An 18,121-nucleotide genomic window follows, 5' to 3' on the forward strand; every position below is an offset into this window, starting at 1 on the left:
TACCTGGCTCCGGGCCCTGGTGGGCAGCCGCTGCTGCGCTTGCGCCCATCCCGCGGTTGACAGAGCCCCCTCCCCCCGGGCCCCGTCTTACCCGGGTGGGATGGAGGCGCGCGCGCTCACGCTGGTGGCGCGCTGGGGCCCGGGCCGGTTGAGGTTGTTCTGCCCCGGGGTGGGCGCGCCGCTGGGGGCGCTCGGGCTCCTCGGGGGCACCCCGGGGGGCGGCGTGGGCTCCGCGGGGCCGGCTGCGGGCGCCGCCCAGAGCGCGGCGCCCGCAAAGGTGGCGCTGGGGCGCACGGCGAGCGTGCCCGGTGGTCCTCCGGGCGGCGGCGGCGGCGGAGGCGCCGGGGGCGCGGAGGGCGCCTTGCGGCGCTGCGAGGCCAGGATGGCGTTGGAGGCGGCGCGCGTGCTGTTGACCAGCAGGCACTGCTGGCACGAGCAAGGCTGGCCCGAGCTGGCGCCCACGGGCCACGACTGCGACTTGGGGATGGAGCCCACGGTGAGCGGGTAGGCCAGGTCCAGGCGGCGGCGCAGGCGCCGGCGGCGGCGCGTCTGGCGGTTCATCTGCGACATGCTGTTGAAGTAGATGAGGTAGCAGAAGCCCAGCGACGAGAGGTCGAGCCACGGGTGCTGCTTCTCGTAGGCGTTCTGGATGGTGATGCAGATGTCCATGTCGTAGGCCGTCCACGCGCCTCCGTCGTTCTCCCACTCCCACACGATGCCCTTGCCCGGCGCCGACGACGGGTCGTAGAAGTTGCGCCGCACGGGCCGCATGGTGCCTGTGCCCGGAAGGGGAGGGGGCGTCAGCGAAGGCGGCGGGGACTGCCGGCCCTGGCTAGGGGTCAGGTCAGGTCAGAGGGCCGGGGACAGCATAGGCGGAGGGGCAGGGGGACTCAGCGCTGGTCCCCAAGGGGGTAATCAAGACAGGGGGAGGGTCAGCACAGCTGGGAGAGGAGGGAGGTCAGCAGGGGCGGGGATCGGGCTCAGTACAGACTGGGGGGTGGGTCCGGGCTGGGGCGAGGGAGGCAGGAGTTTCCGCTGCAGGCGGGGGTCGCTAGTCCACAGGTGGGGGATGGGGTGGGAAACTCAGCAAAGGATTCGTCCAGGACAGCTGGGGAGGAAGTCAGCAAGGCCTGGGGGCGCCCAGGTCAGTGAGTGCCAGTCCCCAGCCAGGCCAGGCGTGAGGTCCTGGCGATCACAGGCCCTGGGAGGGAGGAGGGGAGGAGGACAAGGGAGTGGGGCTGCCCAGGTGAGGCGGGACCACCACTAGCGGGGAGCCAGCCATGCCTGGGGCCCAGGGGCACGCAGGTCTCCTCCATTAGCTCACTCATTCATTCCAGGATGCGACCGTCACTCTGCTCATCCATTAGTGGGTGCATCTGGGCACTCGGCCAGTTATTTATTCTGTAACCCTTTCCTCGGATCACTCATTTGTCTGCGCCTTCATTCATGCACCCAGACATTCCGCCCTTCATCCAGTGACCGTTTCCTTAGCTCATTCACACCTGCGGCCAGCCACACCTGCGCCTATTCTGCAGCCTTGGTTCACGCCTTTATCCATGCAGGCAGTCGAGCCTCCGGTTGCCACCTCCTGTTTAGAAGCTCGCACCCCACCCCCTGCCCTTCCCTCCTGCCCTTTTCCATTTTCTCTGATACACTTTCCACTTTACCCATTCTCTTTGTTTTTCTGGTACCAGGGGTTGAACTCAGGGGTGCTTGACCACTGAGCCACCTCCCCAGCCCTATTTGGTATTTTATTTACAGACAAGTTGTCCCCGAGTTGTGTAGTGCCGCTGAGTTGCTGAGGCTGGCTTTGAACTCTCCATCCTCCTGCCTCAGCCTCCAGAGCCACTGGGAGGAGAGGCATGCGCCATCGCACCCGGGCTCCGTTTTACCATGTATCTTGGCTTCTGTCTGTCTCCCCCTGCTAGAATGTAACCAGCGCAAGGACAGGGACTTCCTCCCTGCTGACAGCTACATCTCCAGCGCCTGCTCTCAGGAGGGTGCTGCTGAGTAAGTGCAGGAACTCCTTAGGGTGCGCCCGTGTGGGGCGGGGCTGGTCTTCTTCCTCCAACCCTGCGCTCATGATGGCTTCCTCCGCTCTCCCCCACCTGGTTTTCTCACTCACCTGATCCTTCACTTGCCCCCCCAGCAGACACCTGCCGACCCTCGGCTCCTTGGTCGGCTCTGCTGAGCGCTCCTTCAAAACCCGCGCAAGAGGCGACCGACAACCGGCCTGGTGGTACTGATGCCCCCGTTTTGAATACTAGGGCACCGAGACTTGGCTTCCAACCAGGACCGTTCCTTGTTTGCCAAAGTGCTAGGTACCCACTGAGGGCGGGGCTGCTCGGGAAACTGGGTTCCCCAGTGCTCCCCCAGGTCCTGGCTGCTGGACTTCTCGGGGCCTTCGGCTGCTCCGTGACTCAGGGCTGTGCAAAGGTTCCACGTCCCTTACGCTTCCCTGGGCCTCAGGGGCCCCATCTTGAAAGTGGGGTGATGTTAATCTGTGACCCACCCCTGGCCGCTCAGAGAGGGCTGCTGGAAGGACTGGGGGTGCAGCCCAGGGTGTGAGGGGCCCCCAGGACTAGGAGACAGCCGGCCTCATTCGGGGTCCTGAGTCCTGACTTTCCAGCTCTGATCTCCGCCACCCTGGGACCCACTCTGGCTGAAATCTCCCCCACGTGGTCACTGGCAGCTCCGGCCTTTGGGCTGCTCCTTCTTGGACCCACAAACCTTGGACTCCTCCTGGACTTCTGCCCCCATCTCCCACCTTCAGTGTGTCCATCAGCCCAGTCCCTCCACCTTAAAATATATCCCACACCTGGGCACCCCACACTGCACCCACCCACCTACACCCAGCCTCGCATCCCTCTGCTTAGACTGGTGCAGTAGACTCAGAATTGGCTCGAGCTACAGCCCTTGCCCGCTATGACTGTTCCCCACGTGGCAGCCAGGGATCCCGCTCAGCCTGTCAGACCTGCCTGTCTTGGCTTTGCTCAAAATCCTCCATGGTTCCTGTGCACTCCGGGTGAAAACCGAAGTCTGCGTGACCTACAAAGCGCCGCCCTGTCTGGCTCTGTCGTCCTCTCTGACTTACTACCTACTGTCCCCCTTCTCTGCACTCCAGCCATCCCGCCTGCTTGCTGCTCCCAAAGGTCTCCAGCACTGTCCTGCCTCAGGGCCCTTGCAGGCGGCCCCTCTGTCTAGAAGGTGACCTAGCCATGTCCCGACGTTCCCAGGGCTCTATCCTCCTTCCGTCCCCGTTCGGATGTCACCTCCTTGGGAAGACCTTCCCAGGCCTCCTTATGAATGGGCTGCCCTCTGAGCCTGGCCTCCTACCTCGCTTCTTTCTCTCCCTGGCACTTAACTGCTGCCTGACGTGACACATCAATCTGTGGCTCCCTCGCTGTGCGGGCTGTCTGCCCACGAGGCCGGGATCTCGCCTCTGCATCCCTAGCACCCCCAGCCGGAAAGCTGGGGAGACCGAGGTGCAGCACTGCAGTGGTGGACAGAGCGAGGTGGGGTGGAGGGCATGGGGAGGCCGGCCTGGGAGGCTGGCCCCAGGGGATGAGGCCCCTGGGCCTCTGCGACGTTCTAGCGACGTTCTATCGGGTGGCATGAAGACTCCCGGCCTCTGGGCCGCCCCCGCCTGCTGCCTGGTTTAGCATTTTAATTGAGTGTGTGAGTATTGATTGCTTCCCTGGCCACAGTCCTTCTCCCCGGGCCGGCCTGAGAGGGACTTAGGTGGCAGGGAGGGTGGGGGAGGGCACTGAGGGAGAGAAGCCGCTCAGGAGCCTCACAGGCTTTGGACACATCCTGGCTCCACAGAGACATTAATACCTCCCCCCAGGAATCACTGGGGAACAGAAACAAGTACTCAGCAAGCACCCGGCACATGGTGAGCGGTGGCTGAACGTTGGCTACAGTGACGGGTCACATACACACCCATCTCTGCCCAGCCCTGGTTCACCGGCGAACTCCTAGTCAGCAACAGGGCCCTCTGTGACCCACCCCCCAGCAAGCCTTCCAGGGTCCCTTGCTATCGTTGGCCAAAGCAGCTCTGTCAAATCCCACCGTCCTTAAATCCTTTGCTTTTGTTCAGTCTTCCTCATTGTTGATGGCGTTTGGAAGGAAAAGGGTCAGGTCAGATTTACAACTATGGGATGGCAGCAGGCATAAAGCCGGGGGCAGAGGAGGAGCTTGGGGTCCCGGTGGAGAGGAGGCGGTCAGTGGGCCTGCGGCAGGGGAGCCTGGGCAGCGGCGAGAGGGCCTGTAGGCTGGTCAGGCCGGCCAGCCCGGCCTCTCTCTGGGGCTCTATCCACCGGCGATCGATTTCCCTGCCTGTTTACTGGTAGTTATTAAAGGCTGTGTCCCTGGAGTCCTTTTGAAACCAGATTGGAACCTGGAGAGCTGGAGTAATTAGGGCGGCTGCAGCCCTCCCCGCTGGGCCTGCACCTGCTGGGCCCGCTGCCGCCTGGCCTGCCCGTCACCTACCTCCCTGGCCTTGGCCGGCCGGGACCAGACCAGGGGAGCTGGTGACCTGCCGGACTTGGATCTTGAGACTCCCAGGGGCAGCGCTGGAAACGCTCAGGCCCCTCTGCAGTGGCCTTGGCCTAGATTTTCACAGAACCATGGTCTGCGCTGGGGCTGGAGACCTCAGCCTGGGGCACAGGCAGGACCTCAGGCTGGTGGCCCAGAGGCTCCACTGGGCCTTTGGGTCATTCTGAGGGAGCCCTTGAGCAGACCACGCCCTTTCCAGCCCCCAGGACCCTGGCTCCCGAGGACCCGCGTCCCGGGCACTCAGGGACAGTCCCCCGTCGCTGTCCCTGATGCTCCCTCCTTCCCGCCTCGGGTGTGAAGAATGTCTGGTTGAAAAATTCCAATCTCATTCCAGCTGAACCGAGGGGCCAGGGTTTTGGTCAAATGTCAGCGGGAGGACTTTGGGGTTGGGCCCTGGGGACAGGGGTGTGGGCGGCAGGCGGACAGGGAGGGAGCGTGGGGGGCAGGGGAGCCGGGACCAGAGACAGAAGGCTTTGAGCGATGAAGAGAAAGGAAAGCAGGAAACTCCGAGGCCAAGACAGAGAGTGGGCAGGAGGCCTCGGTGAAGAGGGCAGCGTTGGCCGAGCACCTACTGCGCGCCACCTCGCCCCATCTGGATCATTCCTGGTTTACAGATGAGGAAACCGAGGTCCAGGGAGGCGAAGCCTTGGGCGGGGGACGGCTGGGGGCCGGGAACGGTGACCCGCTCACGGAGTGAAGGGACGTCTGGGCTGCACTGGCTTCTGGGGGCTCGGGGGCCAGTGGCAGCTAGTCAGCCTCAGGCACCCGGCCTGCCTGCCTGGGTGGACGAATCCTGCCCTGGCCACGCGGCCTGCGTCCCACACCCACACCTAGGGGGGAGCGCGGGCGCCTCAGCCCACCTCTGGGTCTCCAGGCGCTCAGTCCTCCAGAGGGGGAGGGCCTGAGCCCCCGCCTGCTCCTCGGCCTCCGGCCTCTGACAGCGCCTCCCTGGCTGGGCCAGCCTCCACCCTGCAGGAGCCCCTCCCTTTGGGGGTGGCTTTCCGGAGGGAAGTGACCTCAGTCGGGGGCACCCAGACCCTGGCGGGAAGGGGGCCGGGGGGGCAGTCATGGGACATCCTGTCAGGTGAGGGGAGGCCCGAGGCTGGGGTGGGCGAGCCGGAGCGCCCCTGCTCGCCAGCCCTCAGCCTGTGAAGTGGTCTCGAGGAAGCAGGGACACACCCAAGGTCACCTGTGGGTGGCTGGTCTGACCAGGGCCGGGGCTCAGCGGCTGTCCCCTCCTGGCCACGCTCGCGGGAGGACACGGAGGCCCTCCAGGTGGCAAGACTGCAGAGGCTCAAGCCCCGCTGATCACCATGACCTCACCCTCCACCCTGGCTGGCCCTCCGGGTGGCCCCACGGCCTCAGCGGGGGTTAGGACGGCGTGCTGTGCCCTCCCGCTCCAACGTGGCGGCGACAGCCCACCCCGAGCCCCTCCCCAGCCTCACTTGCCAGATGGGGGCTGAGGCTTCTCGGGAAGCCGTGGGGTCCCGCCCGCGATCCATCATCCCACAGCGCGGTTGGCTCCCTCCGAGCTCTCCCCGGGGCTCGCCTGCTAACCGCGGCCCATTAGCGGCTTCTGCACCGTAGACGCTGCCCAGGCTCCCCAGGGGCTGCTGGCCGCTGGGCCGCGGTGGAGAGGGGAGGCGGTGGGGGATCTAGACGGTGTCCCCAGCCCACCTGGGGAAGGCTGGGGGCTGCCCACTCTCAGAGGCCACAGCCTCCCACAGGCCTCGCAGCGGAGGCTGCCAGAGCTGGGCTGGCAGTGTCACGGCCAGGGAGCTGCTGCTCCTTCTGTCCTGTGATGGGCGTGAGAAACCCTCCAGAGGGCCACCTCATGCCGGTCACAGTCCCAAGTGCTTCCTGTATGCCCAAGAGACCATGGGGACCCATCTCATTTTTATCATTGTTCTGTACAAATGCTGAGTGACACACTGAGAGGGAAAGTGACTTGCCCAAAGGCACACAACCATTAAACTTCTGAGCCAGGATGGAGCTCAGCCAGGATCTGAACTTCTCTCTACTTCCACTGCTGTTTCACTGGCCTAAACCACTACTGCCACTTAGACCACTGCAGTAGTCTGTTACCGCCTGCCTGGACCGTTGCAGTAGTCTGTTACCGCCTGCCTGGACCGTTGCAGTAGCCTATTCCCCTACCCCAGCTCCTGCCCTTTCGCCCTGTGATGCATTCTAACATGGCGCCCAGAGGGCTCTTTCACAGACTCATGTCTGACCATGGCGCTCCTTAGCTCAACGCCTATCACGGCTCCCAAGTGCCCTTGTGACCAGCCTCCTTAGCTCAGCCCTCAATGTCCCCTACAAGCCAACTGCACAGCCTGGCTCTTCAACCACCCGGACTCTGGCCGCTCTCTGCACACCTCATGAGGTGCACACCTCTCTGCACCTCTAGGTATTCGCACTCTGTCTAGAATGTTCTTCCACCACCCCCCCCATTTCCTACTCCATCTTCCTGGCTCAGCACAAGTGCTCTGGACTCCTGGCATCTTCTCTTCCATCCTTGGGGGCACTGCTCCCTCCTCAGGGCTCCCACAGAGCCTGGCACCTGCAGAACCTCAGGAAGGCCCGTGGCTCGGGAGGATGGAGGCCCCATGTTGCCTGGGGTCCTGTGGCCCCTCTGCGGCTGGGCGGGTCAGCCTCCCTGGCTTCCTCTGGGGCCAGGCGCTGGGCAAACGAGGACATGAAGGAATGTCCAAAATACCCAAAGCCGAGGCCGCAGGACAGGTTCCCTTGGCAACAGGTGCCAGGAGCAGTCTCGGTTGCCTCGTCCGGACCAAGGCTGTCCTGGGGACGGGCTGTGACGCAGGAGCCTGCGGCCACCCTCGCCTCCCACGTGACCGCCCAGCCTCCTCTCCCACACGACCCCTTCCTGTGGCTCCCTGTGGCCCCCGCCCTCAGCCACACCCTCCCTGCCCCGCACACCTCCTGCCACCTGCTGTCAGGGCCACTTCTATCACCCCCCATCCCGGCTGCAGCCTGTCCCTGCCTCAGCTCCTGCTCTCTCCTGTCCTTCGCACTCCTGTCACCTCCCTCGTTCCCTGGTCAGACTCCACAGCTCCCTGGGACGACGAGGCTGGGGAGGAGGCTGGGGGAACGAGGCTGGGGAGGAGGCTGGGGGAACAAGGCTGGGGACAGGCGAAGGAGAAGGTGGGGTGCTGAGAGCAGCCAGAATGGGCTGTGACCGGAAGCCGCCTCCCCAGTCTCACGGGCCTGGCCAGTCCCTGTGGCGCTGTCCAAGGTACCGGGCACCCGGGGAGCTGGGGAGGGGCCGTCCTCTGAGCTGCGGCCCTGGATGTGCATCTCAGACCCACATGGGGGCCTCCCCAGCAGCCAGGGTCCCCGGCTGGGCTCCTGTGTCCCTGTGCCAGGCAGGGAGGAGCCAGGTTAGCCCGCTCCACCTGCTCCAGCTCCGGCCTCCAGGGCCCGAGATCAGGGAGGCTGGTCCTGCTGGGTGGCGCGGGGTCCCCAGGGCCTGGCAGCTAAAGGGCAGCAGCTGGCAGGCTCTGCTGCCAGGCCCTGCGGGTCCCAGGAGGCCTCCTCTCCTGTGTCCCTGTCACAGCCTCCCTGGGTCCCGGGCCTCTGCTCTCCTGGATGCGCTGCTCTCTCTGCTGAACCCCACACCTTCCTCCCAGGATCTCTCTACAGGAAGTCCTCCGAGCCGCAGACTCACACCTCCCGCATCCCTGGCCACAGACCGCGGGACCCTCTCGCGAGGCAGGTAGGTCTTTCTCCTACGTAAGCGGGACTCTGTGGGCCGCCCACGCTACCTCGTTTAACCCTCTCAGCTAGGGACTCTTCTTATCCCCATTTTACACAGGAGGAAACTGACGCTCAGAGAGGTTAAGTGTTTTGCCCACAGTCACACAGCCAGCAAGGGGCCGAGTCAGGATCCAGGCCTGTATCTGCTGGCCCCACAGGTCAGAGGTTCAAATGCTCTTCCTGTTTGTACCTGTCTTCATCCCCAGGAAACTCTGCCATCGATTTAATGTTCACTGGACTCTGAAAAGCCGGGCTCAAGACCCAGCCCAGGGTGCTGGGCAGGCACCCGTGACTTTGAAATGGGATGACGATGAACTTGTATCACAAGAGGCGCCCGAAGCTGGACTAGAGCCGGGGGCCAAAGGGAAGGTCCGTCATGTGGAAGCAGGCGCTGTGACTGGTGGCGGGAGACGCCCACCTACCAGCTGGACCCACGGTCACCATGAGACGTACCCTCTCTGCCCCCACCAGCCCCCTGGAGGGGGTCCCAGGGGTTGGGCAGCCAGGGAGCTGGCCCTGGAGCCCCAGGGTGACTGAGCCTTGGTCCAGGCTGACAGCAAGCCGGGCAGAGCTCCCGATGGGGAGGGGAAGGGGCTTCCATCCTCGAGGGCTGTCGGGGAGCTGGCCCCGTGTGGGGCTGGCAGGCCGTGTCTTGGGAGGACACCCCTGCTGGACCTCCAGCGCCCCGTCTGGAGTCTAGGCGCCAACGGTCTTTCCCTGAGCGCCCCGTGCTCTCCGGGAAGCCCTACTGGTCTCCAAAGCCAGGTGTCCTCAGACAGGACCTTCTCGGAAGGCAGAGACCTGGCTCCCCGGGGAGGGACGCAGGCCTGGCACGTGCTGAGACCAGCCGCCACCTGCCACTCCTGTCTGACGGCAGGAGTGCCACACTGGACGGGCCTAGGGCCTCTTGTACAGCATGTGGTCAGTCCCCAGCCTGGCTTCCTCGGCCTCAGCTGTCCCCTCTGCAGAATGGTCACCGTCAGAGGGGTGTCCCCACTGCCCACCTGGGCCATAGGAGGCGGGCGCAGGCTGAGAGCCCCGGGGACGAGGCTGAGTCACCCCTCGGTCTAGCAGTGTGGCCCAGAGTGTGGGTCAGGCTCCTGGGGGCCGCTGCCCAATGGCAGAGGACACCATGTCCCCTGGGGAGGCTGGGACCCCTTCTGGGGACAGAAAGCCACCCCACGCCTCTCCCCACAGACACGGGTGGTGCTGGGCGCTTGGTCTGCCGGGCAACCGTGCCTTGGCTTGATCTGTGACCAGCTTGGTCTGTCTGCAGACAAAGGGAGACCAGGGCAGCTCCGGGGGCAGCCAGCAGGCATCTCAGCAGGAGTGTCCCCAGCACGAACCCCACACGCAAAGCCAGGGAGCCACCTGCCCGCCTGCCTCTGGCCCTCCAGCCCTCGGGCCGGGACACCTGTTAGCCACCGGGGTCAGCCGGGCCAGGCCACAGCTCTTGTCTCCACGTGGGGGGCTCCGCTTCCCAGGCTCCAGGCCTGGAACTTCCAAGAGGAAGGGGGAATGGCTGAGCAAACAGCAGCCCCCAGGGGCCGAGCGGTCCCCTGGAACCCGGGCCCGATGCCCTGGCAGCCTTCTGCTGCCTGGGGACAGGTGGAGACATGCCTCTGTGTCAGCTGCGGACAACCTGCCCCATGGCACATGGATGCCATGCCAGTGTCCTGGCCACCAGCACTGTCTTACCCCGAGGGCAGGTGACGAGAATATTAGAGGTCAGGGGTCATCAACCTCAGCCCGTGGGCCACATCCACCCACCGCCTGCTTTTGCATTCGGCTCAGGAACTAAGAATGGGTTTTACGTTCTTAAACTGTTGAACAGAAGAATAATTCATGAGCTGCGAAATGCTATGAAATTCAAATGCCAATGTCCACAACCGGCTTCTTTAGAACACAGCCATCCCCTCTCATTTGCATAGTATTCGTGGCTGCTTTCGGGGTTGAGTAGCCACGAGAAACTGTCGGTCCCACGGGGACGGAAGATTTACCACCTGCACTACCCTCAAAGTCTGCCAGCTCCTGTATCAGGGTGCCCCACGCCCCTGTCTCTGCCCCCCACAACTCAGTTTAGCTTCAGTAAGCTTATGAAGAGTTATAAATAGCAAGACTAGGTGCAAGTCTTGCTCATTTCAGCACATACACACGAGTTTTGGGGTTTACAGTTTTATGGTGGGGTGTGTGTTTGTGGGCCAGAGCCGCTCCCTCATCCCTCCTGCATTCAGGGTGGACACACGGTAGGTCCACACGGTGGGGATCAGCTGATGTTTGAGGGGTACCCCAGGCTGTGTTCTCCAGCAGCCTTGCTAGAGGTGGGATGCTCTGGCCCATTTCACAGATGTGCAAACAGTCCTGGAGAGGTGAGGGTGCCTGACCTGGCCGAGGCTGCACAGCGGGTCAGAGCAGAGGGGACCTGGTCCCCGGGGCTGCCTCCCCCTGGCCTAGCTCTTTCTTGCCCCATGGACAGGGCGGCCAAGAGGTCCCTTCTTGACATGGCTCTGCTCCGGGACAGACATCTACAGTGTGTCTGGTGGCAGGGAGGCCGCTGGCCCGTCCTCCAGCAGGCCCCGCCAGCCCCAGCAGGTTTCATCCTCCTGCCTCCTGGGGGGTCTTGGCAGGCACCCAGGAGCCTGCAGAGAGATGAGTGGTTCCTTGCCTTTTCCGGCAGGTGTGGGGCGAGCAGCCCTGGGGGGCCTGGGGGTGGTGGGAGGGGAATGGGCTGCTGTCCTGGGGCCGCAGAGGCTGAGCAGGAGTGTTGGGAAGAGAGGGGGCCTCGGCCGGGGAGGGGGACCACCGGCAAAGTTGCCAACCCGGCCTCAGGAGGATCCCCTCTGCTTCTGAGGTCCCCCCACCCCACCCAAGTCAGGCCCTGGGAAATCTCCGCGGCCCGCCTTGGCTGTGCGCCTGCAAGGTGCCAAAGGACCACGCACGCATGGAGAGAGTTGCTCCCTGCTGCTCGGCCCCTGCCCGCCCCCTCGGGAGGAAGGAGGCTGGGGCGGGGTGCCAACACTTCCCTCTTCTCCACCAGGTGCTCCTCTGGGTACTCCTCTGGAGGGACGGGCACAGCCTGGAGGCTGAGTCCCCCCACCTTTCCGAGCTGTCCAGGTCTGCAGGTCTGCTCCCTAGTCCAGCCTCATCTCGCCCCACCTTGCACTCCCAACACAAGGGCCTGGATGATTCTGCTCCTGCTCACCCCAGGACCTTTGCACCGGCCTCCCTGACCCATTCCTCAGACATCACGTCCTCAGACTATCCTTCCCCGGGTGCCCCTGGACAGGGTCACTTCACGTTTCAGACCTGCGGCTGATTAGGTCGTATGCAGCTGTATGGCCGCTTCCTGGCTGTGCGGGGACCTTCCTTGCAGGCTTCCCAGGAGTGAAGCTTGCTAAGCACCTGTCTGGCTCCCTGCTGTCGTCCGGAGCTTAGCACAGAGCCTGAGGCCTCAACAAAGGACCACAGGAGGGATGACCCGGGGCCACCGCCAGTGCCTGGAGTTATGGAAACAGGACACCCCGAAACGCCTCCTCAGAAGCCACTGCTGGCGCGTCACTTGGGTCCCTGGTTCGGGGAGCACGCTGTGGTGTCATGCAGCGTTCAGAGCAGTGCAGCCCAGCCCAGCCGGACCTTCTGCAGTGACGGCAGCGTGCTGGGTCTGCACTGTCCCGTACCGAAGCCACCCTGTGGCCACCGAGCGCCTGGCGGGGGGAGCGGGACCCGGGGGCTGAGTTTCAAGTTTCCCGTCACGTTAGGCAGCACACTGGAGCCACACGTGGTGATGGCTGGCGTAGGGGCAGCGTGGCTCTGGAGAGGACAGCAGCCTATTGTCCCCAAGGTTGTCACCGGTAGTCGTCACTCAGAGAGTCACAGGAGCTTCCCCAGCCCCCACTGGCTGCTCCTTGGGGGCTGAGCACGCTGGGGATGCTCTGGCAGGATCTCACCACCGCCTGCCGCCCGCCAAGCGTGCCGGAGACCACTGGGCAGCCACTGGTGACGAACTGGGGGACCATCCCCACCTGTCACATCACCACCGACCAGCACAACCGCAGCACCATCAGGCCACTCCTGATCGATCACCAGCATGCTTGGCACGGCCACCCACGCCACGCGGCCACGACTGCCACCAACACCTTTCCCTCCGTCCTCACCACACGGCAGCACTCTCGACACGACACCAGGACAGCCATCGGCGTCACCACCACCGGCTGCCTCCACAAGCAAAGCCACCACCTCCATCATTCCATGACAGCCCCCTGCCAAAGCCACCACCCAGGCACCAACAGCACTCTGCTCCCTTGTCACCCCCCCCACCGCCAACACCACCGACGCCCTGTCCCCCAGCAAGGGCCACCGCCGTCACCCCACCTAGCACCACCAACACCTGCAGCTGGTGTGCCGTGCCCGCCGGGCGCTCTGGCTCTGGAACCTTCTGCCTGGCTTTAAATCCTAGCTCTAAGTTTCAATCACTCAGCTCCTGGACTCAGTTTCCTCATCTGTGAAATGGGGCTGATAGTAGTTATGCAATCATAAGGCGGCCTGAGGTGGCCCCAGGAACACCGGGGGAGGCTGGCGAGCAGTCCTTCGGCTTCAACATCCCAGCGCTCAGCTCACCTACCGTCTGGGCTCTGTGACCTCAATTTTTCTGAATTCCTTGCACAGCTGAGAGAGATATTTTCTGTCCATTTTGCAGATGAGGTAACTGAGACTGCGGGGGGCAGATACGATTTGGCCAAGGCCCGCAGCGTCACTGGACTAGACTGGACTGCCCCTTTCCCCTGGGGTGGATCAGCAGATTTGGCCTCTGCGGTCCCAGGCCCCCTTTGGGGATGCCGGATGGGAGGGCAGCATTCCCACTGTGAAAGGCTGGTGGCCAGCAGTGCCCTGGCCCGGGCAGGCAGGGCAGGGGGGAGGGTCTGCTTACCTGTGTCCTGGCGAAACTGGTGCATGGACTGCAGGTCGATGATGTAGGGCACCAGCTGGGCGTCCACCTGCCCCAGGACCACAGAGCCACGGGCATCCTCCTTAAGCACGCTCTCGATGTGGTGGCACACGGTGGCCGTGTAGGGCCGCCAGCGGCTGTGCTCGTTCAGCCACTCCCACACCACCACCCGGGCCACGTTCTGCGGCGGGAAGCCCAGCCCGCTCACCGGCACCATCACACCCTGGCCGGGCCTTGACATGGCCGCTGCCGCCTCCGGGGCCAGGTCCCCACACTTGCGGCCCAAGTCCTCCTGGGCCTGGGAGCTGGCAGGGAACTTCCTCTCTCCGAGGGGCGGCAAGGACGTCGGCCTCCTATCTCGGGCTCCTCTCCATGGCCTGGAGGCCTCAGTTAAGGGAACATGGGGTGCAGGCTCCGGGGACCCCTTCCCGGCTCGGCAGTCTCGGAAAAAGAGAGCCCCGGAAGGCGGGGTCCTTCTACGCGGGGAGGATCCCCTGCACCCAGCGAGGGAGGGAGGCAGCTGCCTCTGTTCCGGGTCCGGCCTCTTCCCTGCGGGTCTCAGGTCCTCTTCCCCGCCACGCAGGGCCTGTCACCGGAGGCCCGGCCCCAGCCTGCTGCTCTCTGCGGCGCTCCGCCAGCCTCTGCGCTCCGACTGCGTCCCAGACGCTGCGCCTGGCTTCGGCGGGGCGGCCGCCTGGCCTCGGGTCCGCCCCTCCCGACGGCTCCTGTCCAAGGGGGCGTCCCTGTCCCCCGCGTCCCCTCTCCACGTTGTCCTGGAAGGCCCGGGTGGTCGCAGAACGCACAGGGAGGGGTGCGGCGCGGACGCGCGGCCGGCGCGGCCGCTGGCGGCTCGGGCTGGGCAGGGGACGGGGCCGAGGGGGCGGGGGCCCGCGGCACGCCCCACCCCACTCGCGCTCGCGACCTGCCGGAGACAGAAGCGAGAGGGCCCTTTAAGAGGCGAGCGGCCCCCTCCCCCTTCCCGGGAGAGCGGCGGATCGCCCGAGAACAATGGGGAGGCGCCGGGGCGCCCGGGGGCTCCGGGGTCGCGCCGCCCGCGTCCCCTGGAGACAGGCCGCACCGGAGAGGCTGGGCGCGCGGCTTCCCCGGACGCGCCGCCCGCTGCGCCCCGCGCGAAGCCGGCGATCGCCCCCCGCCGGGGCCCGCGCCTGCCGGGCTGCGGGGGGCGCGGGGCTGCGGGATGCGCGGCGGCGGGCGCGGCCCAGGGCCCCTCGGGGGCCGCGGCACCCGGGGCCAGGTCGGGAGCGGGATCGCGCCGCCTCCCGCCCGGGGACGGCGCCCTTCCCCGCCCAGCGCTGCCGAGCCGCGCGGACCCCGCAGGCGCCGGGGGTGGGTCCCCAAGCGCCCCGCGCTCTCACCGCCTCTGCTGCGCCCGGCTCCGCTCCGCTCGCGCCCCAGCGCCGCCGCCTCCCGGGCTCCCCGGAGAGGGAGGGAGCCGCGGTCCCGCCTCCGCGCCTGTCCCTTCCCGGCCCTGGCCCGCCGCGCGGACACACGGCCCCGCCGACCGACGGACGGACGCAAGCCGCTGCCGGACGCCGGGATCCCGCGGGTGGGAGGCGACGGCGACCGCGGCCGCGCTCGGGAGGAAGGGGGAGGGGGCGGGGGAGGAGGAAGGGGAGGAGACAGATCGCGGCCCAGAGCGCCGCCGCCGCCGCCACGCGAGTCGCGGGGCCCCACATCTCCAGCGAGGCCGCCCGAGCCCAGGCGGGCGAGGCAGGAGCGGGTGTGCAGGGGTCGCCTGCTTAGTCTCTGTGTCAGCGCTGCATTCCAGGGCCTAGCACACAATAGGTGCTCAATAAATGCTTGAATGAACCAATAAGAGAGACAGTCTACAGGAAGCTCTTAAGGCATTTTGGGGTAGACTGTCTTCTCCCGCTGTCCCGGAGGGTAGGAAGGGGACGGCAAGGCCCCTGGGAGAGCCAAATGGAACCATGGCATCTGAGGCACACTGACGGGAAGACTGAGGCTCAGAGAGAGGAGGAAACAGGCCCAGGATCACAGAGGCGCTTGGGCCAGTGCCCACCTGAACACCCCACTCGGATCCTGCTGCAGCACCCAGGGAGCCACCCAGGGCCCTCTTCCCCAGAGCACCCACCTGCTCCAGGTGAGAGGGACAGTTACCGAGTCTTGCTTCTCCGTGAGAGGAGTGGATGTGGCCAGGAGCCGGGATACTGGAGGAAGGGAAGGGCAGGCCCTCTACCATCTCATTTAGAGCTACCTGCAAACCATAGGTGGTCAGTAAATGCTGGGTGAGCAGTCGACTGAACGGAAGGGGAGGCAATTCAAGCGTTAACAGATGGACAGGCCCTCGCTCCTCTGGCCAGCTGGATGCAGCTGAGGACACACACATCAGCTGGGAGCAGGACGGACCACCCGGGGCCTGCGGGTGTTTAGATTGGGGAGGATGAAGGATGCGTCCGGGAACTCCAGCCTGGGAGACAGGCGGGGTCAGCGGCCTGCCTGGGAGCCTGCCCAGAGTGGCCCACGCTTCTCTGCCTCCCGGGGGCAGATGGTGATATACTCGGCAGGGTCAGAGGCAGCTGCTCAGGGCGCTTTCCCAGAACCCAGCCCGGCTGAGGCCACTCCCTGTCCAGACCCCTGCTCACGGGCTTTTCCACATGGGTCCAGTGATTCTCCTGCCAGCTGGACAGGTCCCTGCTGGAGGACAGGCCAGGCCTGCAGGGCTAACCCTCCCACCGGATCACGGAGCTCTGGGACTTTAGCTGGGGCCCACCAGGGTTTTCCTGGGGGTCCTTGAAGACTCCTCCCCCTGTCTGTGTATTTTTCTGGGGGAATGTCTCTGGCCTTCAGCAGACACTTCTCAAAGGAAGCAGTGACCACAGAGGCTCAGAGTTGATGTCCAGCAGCCTTAGATACAGAGGGGATCTGAGAGCCCCAAGGTGGAGAAGAGGGCTCGTGGGGGTTTAGCGGCAACTTGAAAAGGAAACCCCAAGTATCTGGGGTTTTCCTGTCTCATGCTATTCAGCGTCTGCCCAACTGTCTCGTCCTACAGGAAGCCTTCCCTGAATCCACCCCATCTTCCTCTGTTTTCCTTTTCCATACCTTGATGTGACACCTGATATCACACACAGCCACTCCGGTGAAATCTGTCCCTGCTGGGGAGCCCTCGTGAGGTCAGGGACTATGCTGCGGCGGTGCTCACTGAGTAATAGGTGTGGTTCACTGAGTGTCTATTACGTACCAGGCACTTACACTCTGCACCACCCTCCTGCAAGGCAGGGGACCTCGTCCTCTTTTTACACACGGAACACAAAGATCTCCTGAAGTTCAGAGAGGCTAAGGGGCTTGCCCAAGTTCCCACGGAGACTAAGCGGCAGAGCAGTGGTTTTGAATCCCGGTCCTTCACAGAGCGCAGGGCTGTCTGTGTTTGTTGAGTGACTAAGGATCAGCCTCCAGCTGAGGCTCGGCTTCGGTGTGGCCCTTAATGGTCCCTCCCTGGACTGTAGAGCTTCTGGAAGTGCAATCTGGCTCTCAGGGCTCCTTAAGAGAAGGGCCTTCCAAGACGGGGAAGGAGTTTGGCTACGGAGTCCCCGGCCAGCTGGGAAGAAGGGGCTCTCCCGCTCTCTCTCCTTGAGGGGTTGGATTCATTTGTCCTCCAGCCCCTCTTCTCTCCTGTGACCTCGTAGTGCTGCCCCGGGGGCCACCTGCCCGCTGAGGTGGTTCGGGTCAGGTGGGAGCCGCTGATGGGCCCGAGCTGTGCCTCTGGTCGGGGGTGGGTCATGCACTTGTCCAACCCCCCTGAGGCCATGACGCTTCCCGGCTCCGCGGTCGGTGAGGGTTTCACCCCGCCACACGGTGATGACCTCGGAGGTCCTGGCCTGGCCTCCCATCCGGGCGCCACGGGGCCAGGACCGTGGTGAGGTCTGTTCTGAACCAGGGCTGGCGGAGAGGGGGACCGAGTCCTCTGCTCTCCCTCATCCGTCCCGCCCAGCCTCGCTGATCCACACTCGCGGAGACTTCTTCCTGCCACCCCTCCCTGCCCGCCATGTCTTCTCTCCCTTCCTCCTCACCCCGTCCTCCCTCCCTCTCTCCCTTCCTTCTCTCTGTCCTCTGATCAGTCCATCTTCCTGTCCAGCCATCTGTCCAAGCCCCTCTGCGCCAGGCACCGGGCTGTGCTGAGATCCCGAGGGAACCGGGCAGCTGGATTGCTGCCCGCTGGACCTCATGATACATAGAATATATAGAATGTGTGTGTGTGTGTGTGTGTGTGTGTGTGTGTGTCTGTATTACATCATAAAATGCAAATGCTATGGGAATCAAAGCCTCAGCAGATGACCCGTGGGGATTTGACTTGGTACAACCACCCTGGACAACAGCCTGGCCTTTTCTTCTCTGGTTAAGCACCTACGTCCCCTGTGATCCAGGATTTGACTCTGAAGTATGTCCCCTGGGGAAATCCTAGTGCACTTACAGTGAGCCACGTAGAAGAATGTGCATAGCAACCCTATTCGTAGCGGCCCAAATTGGGAAACGACCAGATGCTCATCCACAGAGAGTACATGAATAAACTATGGTTTAACTTCCACAGTGGAATATTACACAGCCCTCAAAATCAAGGACCTAAAGCCACACACCATGATAGGGATGGATCTCTGAAATAGAATATTCAATAAAAAATGTCCTGCTATGTAGACATGATTCCCTTTTTATAAAGTTAAGGGCACATGGGTGAGTGATAATAACCTCTATGAGAAAGAAAACAAGGGAAGGATAAATACAGGATTCAGGATGAGGCTCGCGTGGGGGAAGGTGATCCTGGGGATTGGGGACATGTGGTCTTTAGAGCTGAGATATGGCAAGACCCTT

General features: G+C 64.1%; 1 protein-coding gene across 2 annotated transcripts in view; it reads right to left on the reverse strand.

Moving 5' to 3' along the window:
* The window catches only part of DTX1 (deltex E3 ubiquitin ligase 1), a 28,090-nt gene extending 13,220 nt beyond the window's left edge, over positions 1–14,870 (reverse strand). Inside the window, exons 1-3 of one of the 2 annotated variants that reach the window (XM_079151878.1) lie at positions 14,653–14,870; positions 13,259–14,198; positions 92–776 (exon numbers count right to left, since the gene is read on the reverse strand). In XM_079151878.1, the coding sequence (XP_079008004.1) occupies positions 92–776; positions 13,259–13,517 (944 nt within the window). In that variant the 5' untranslated portion in view covers positions 13,518–14,198; positions 14,653–14,870. Of the gene's footprint in view, positions 1–91; positions 777–2,125; positions 2,912–13,258; positions 14,199–14,652 lie in introns of those variants that run through there. The other variant, XM_079151879.1, reaches the window with a different exon arrangement.
* Between the last annotated feature and the right edge of the window lie 3,251 nt (positions 14,871–18,121).

The sequence above is a fragment of the Sciurus vulgaris genome (genome assembly GCF_902686455.1).
Source record: "Sciurus vulgaris genome assembly, chromosome: 8".
In the NCBI taxonomy this organism is placed as follows: Eukaryota; Metazoa; Chordata; class Mammalia; order Rodentia; family Sciuridae; genus Sciurus; species Sciurus vulgaris.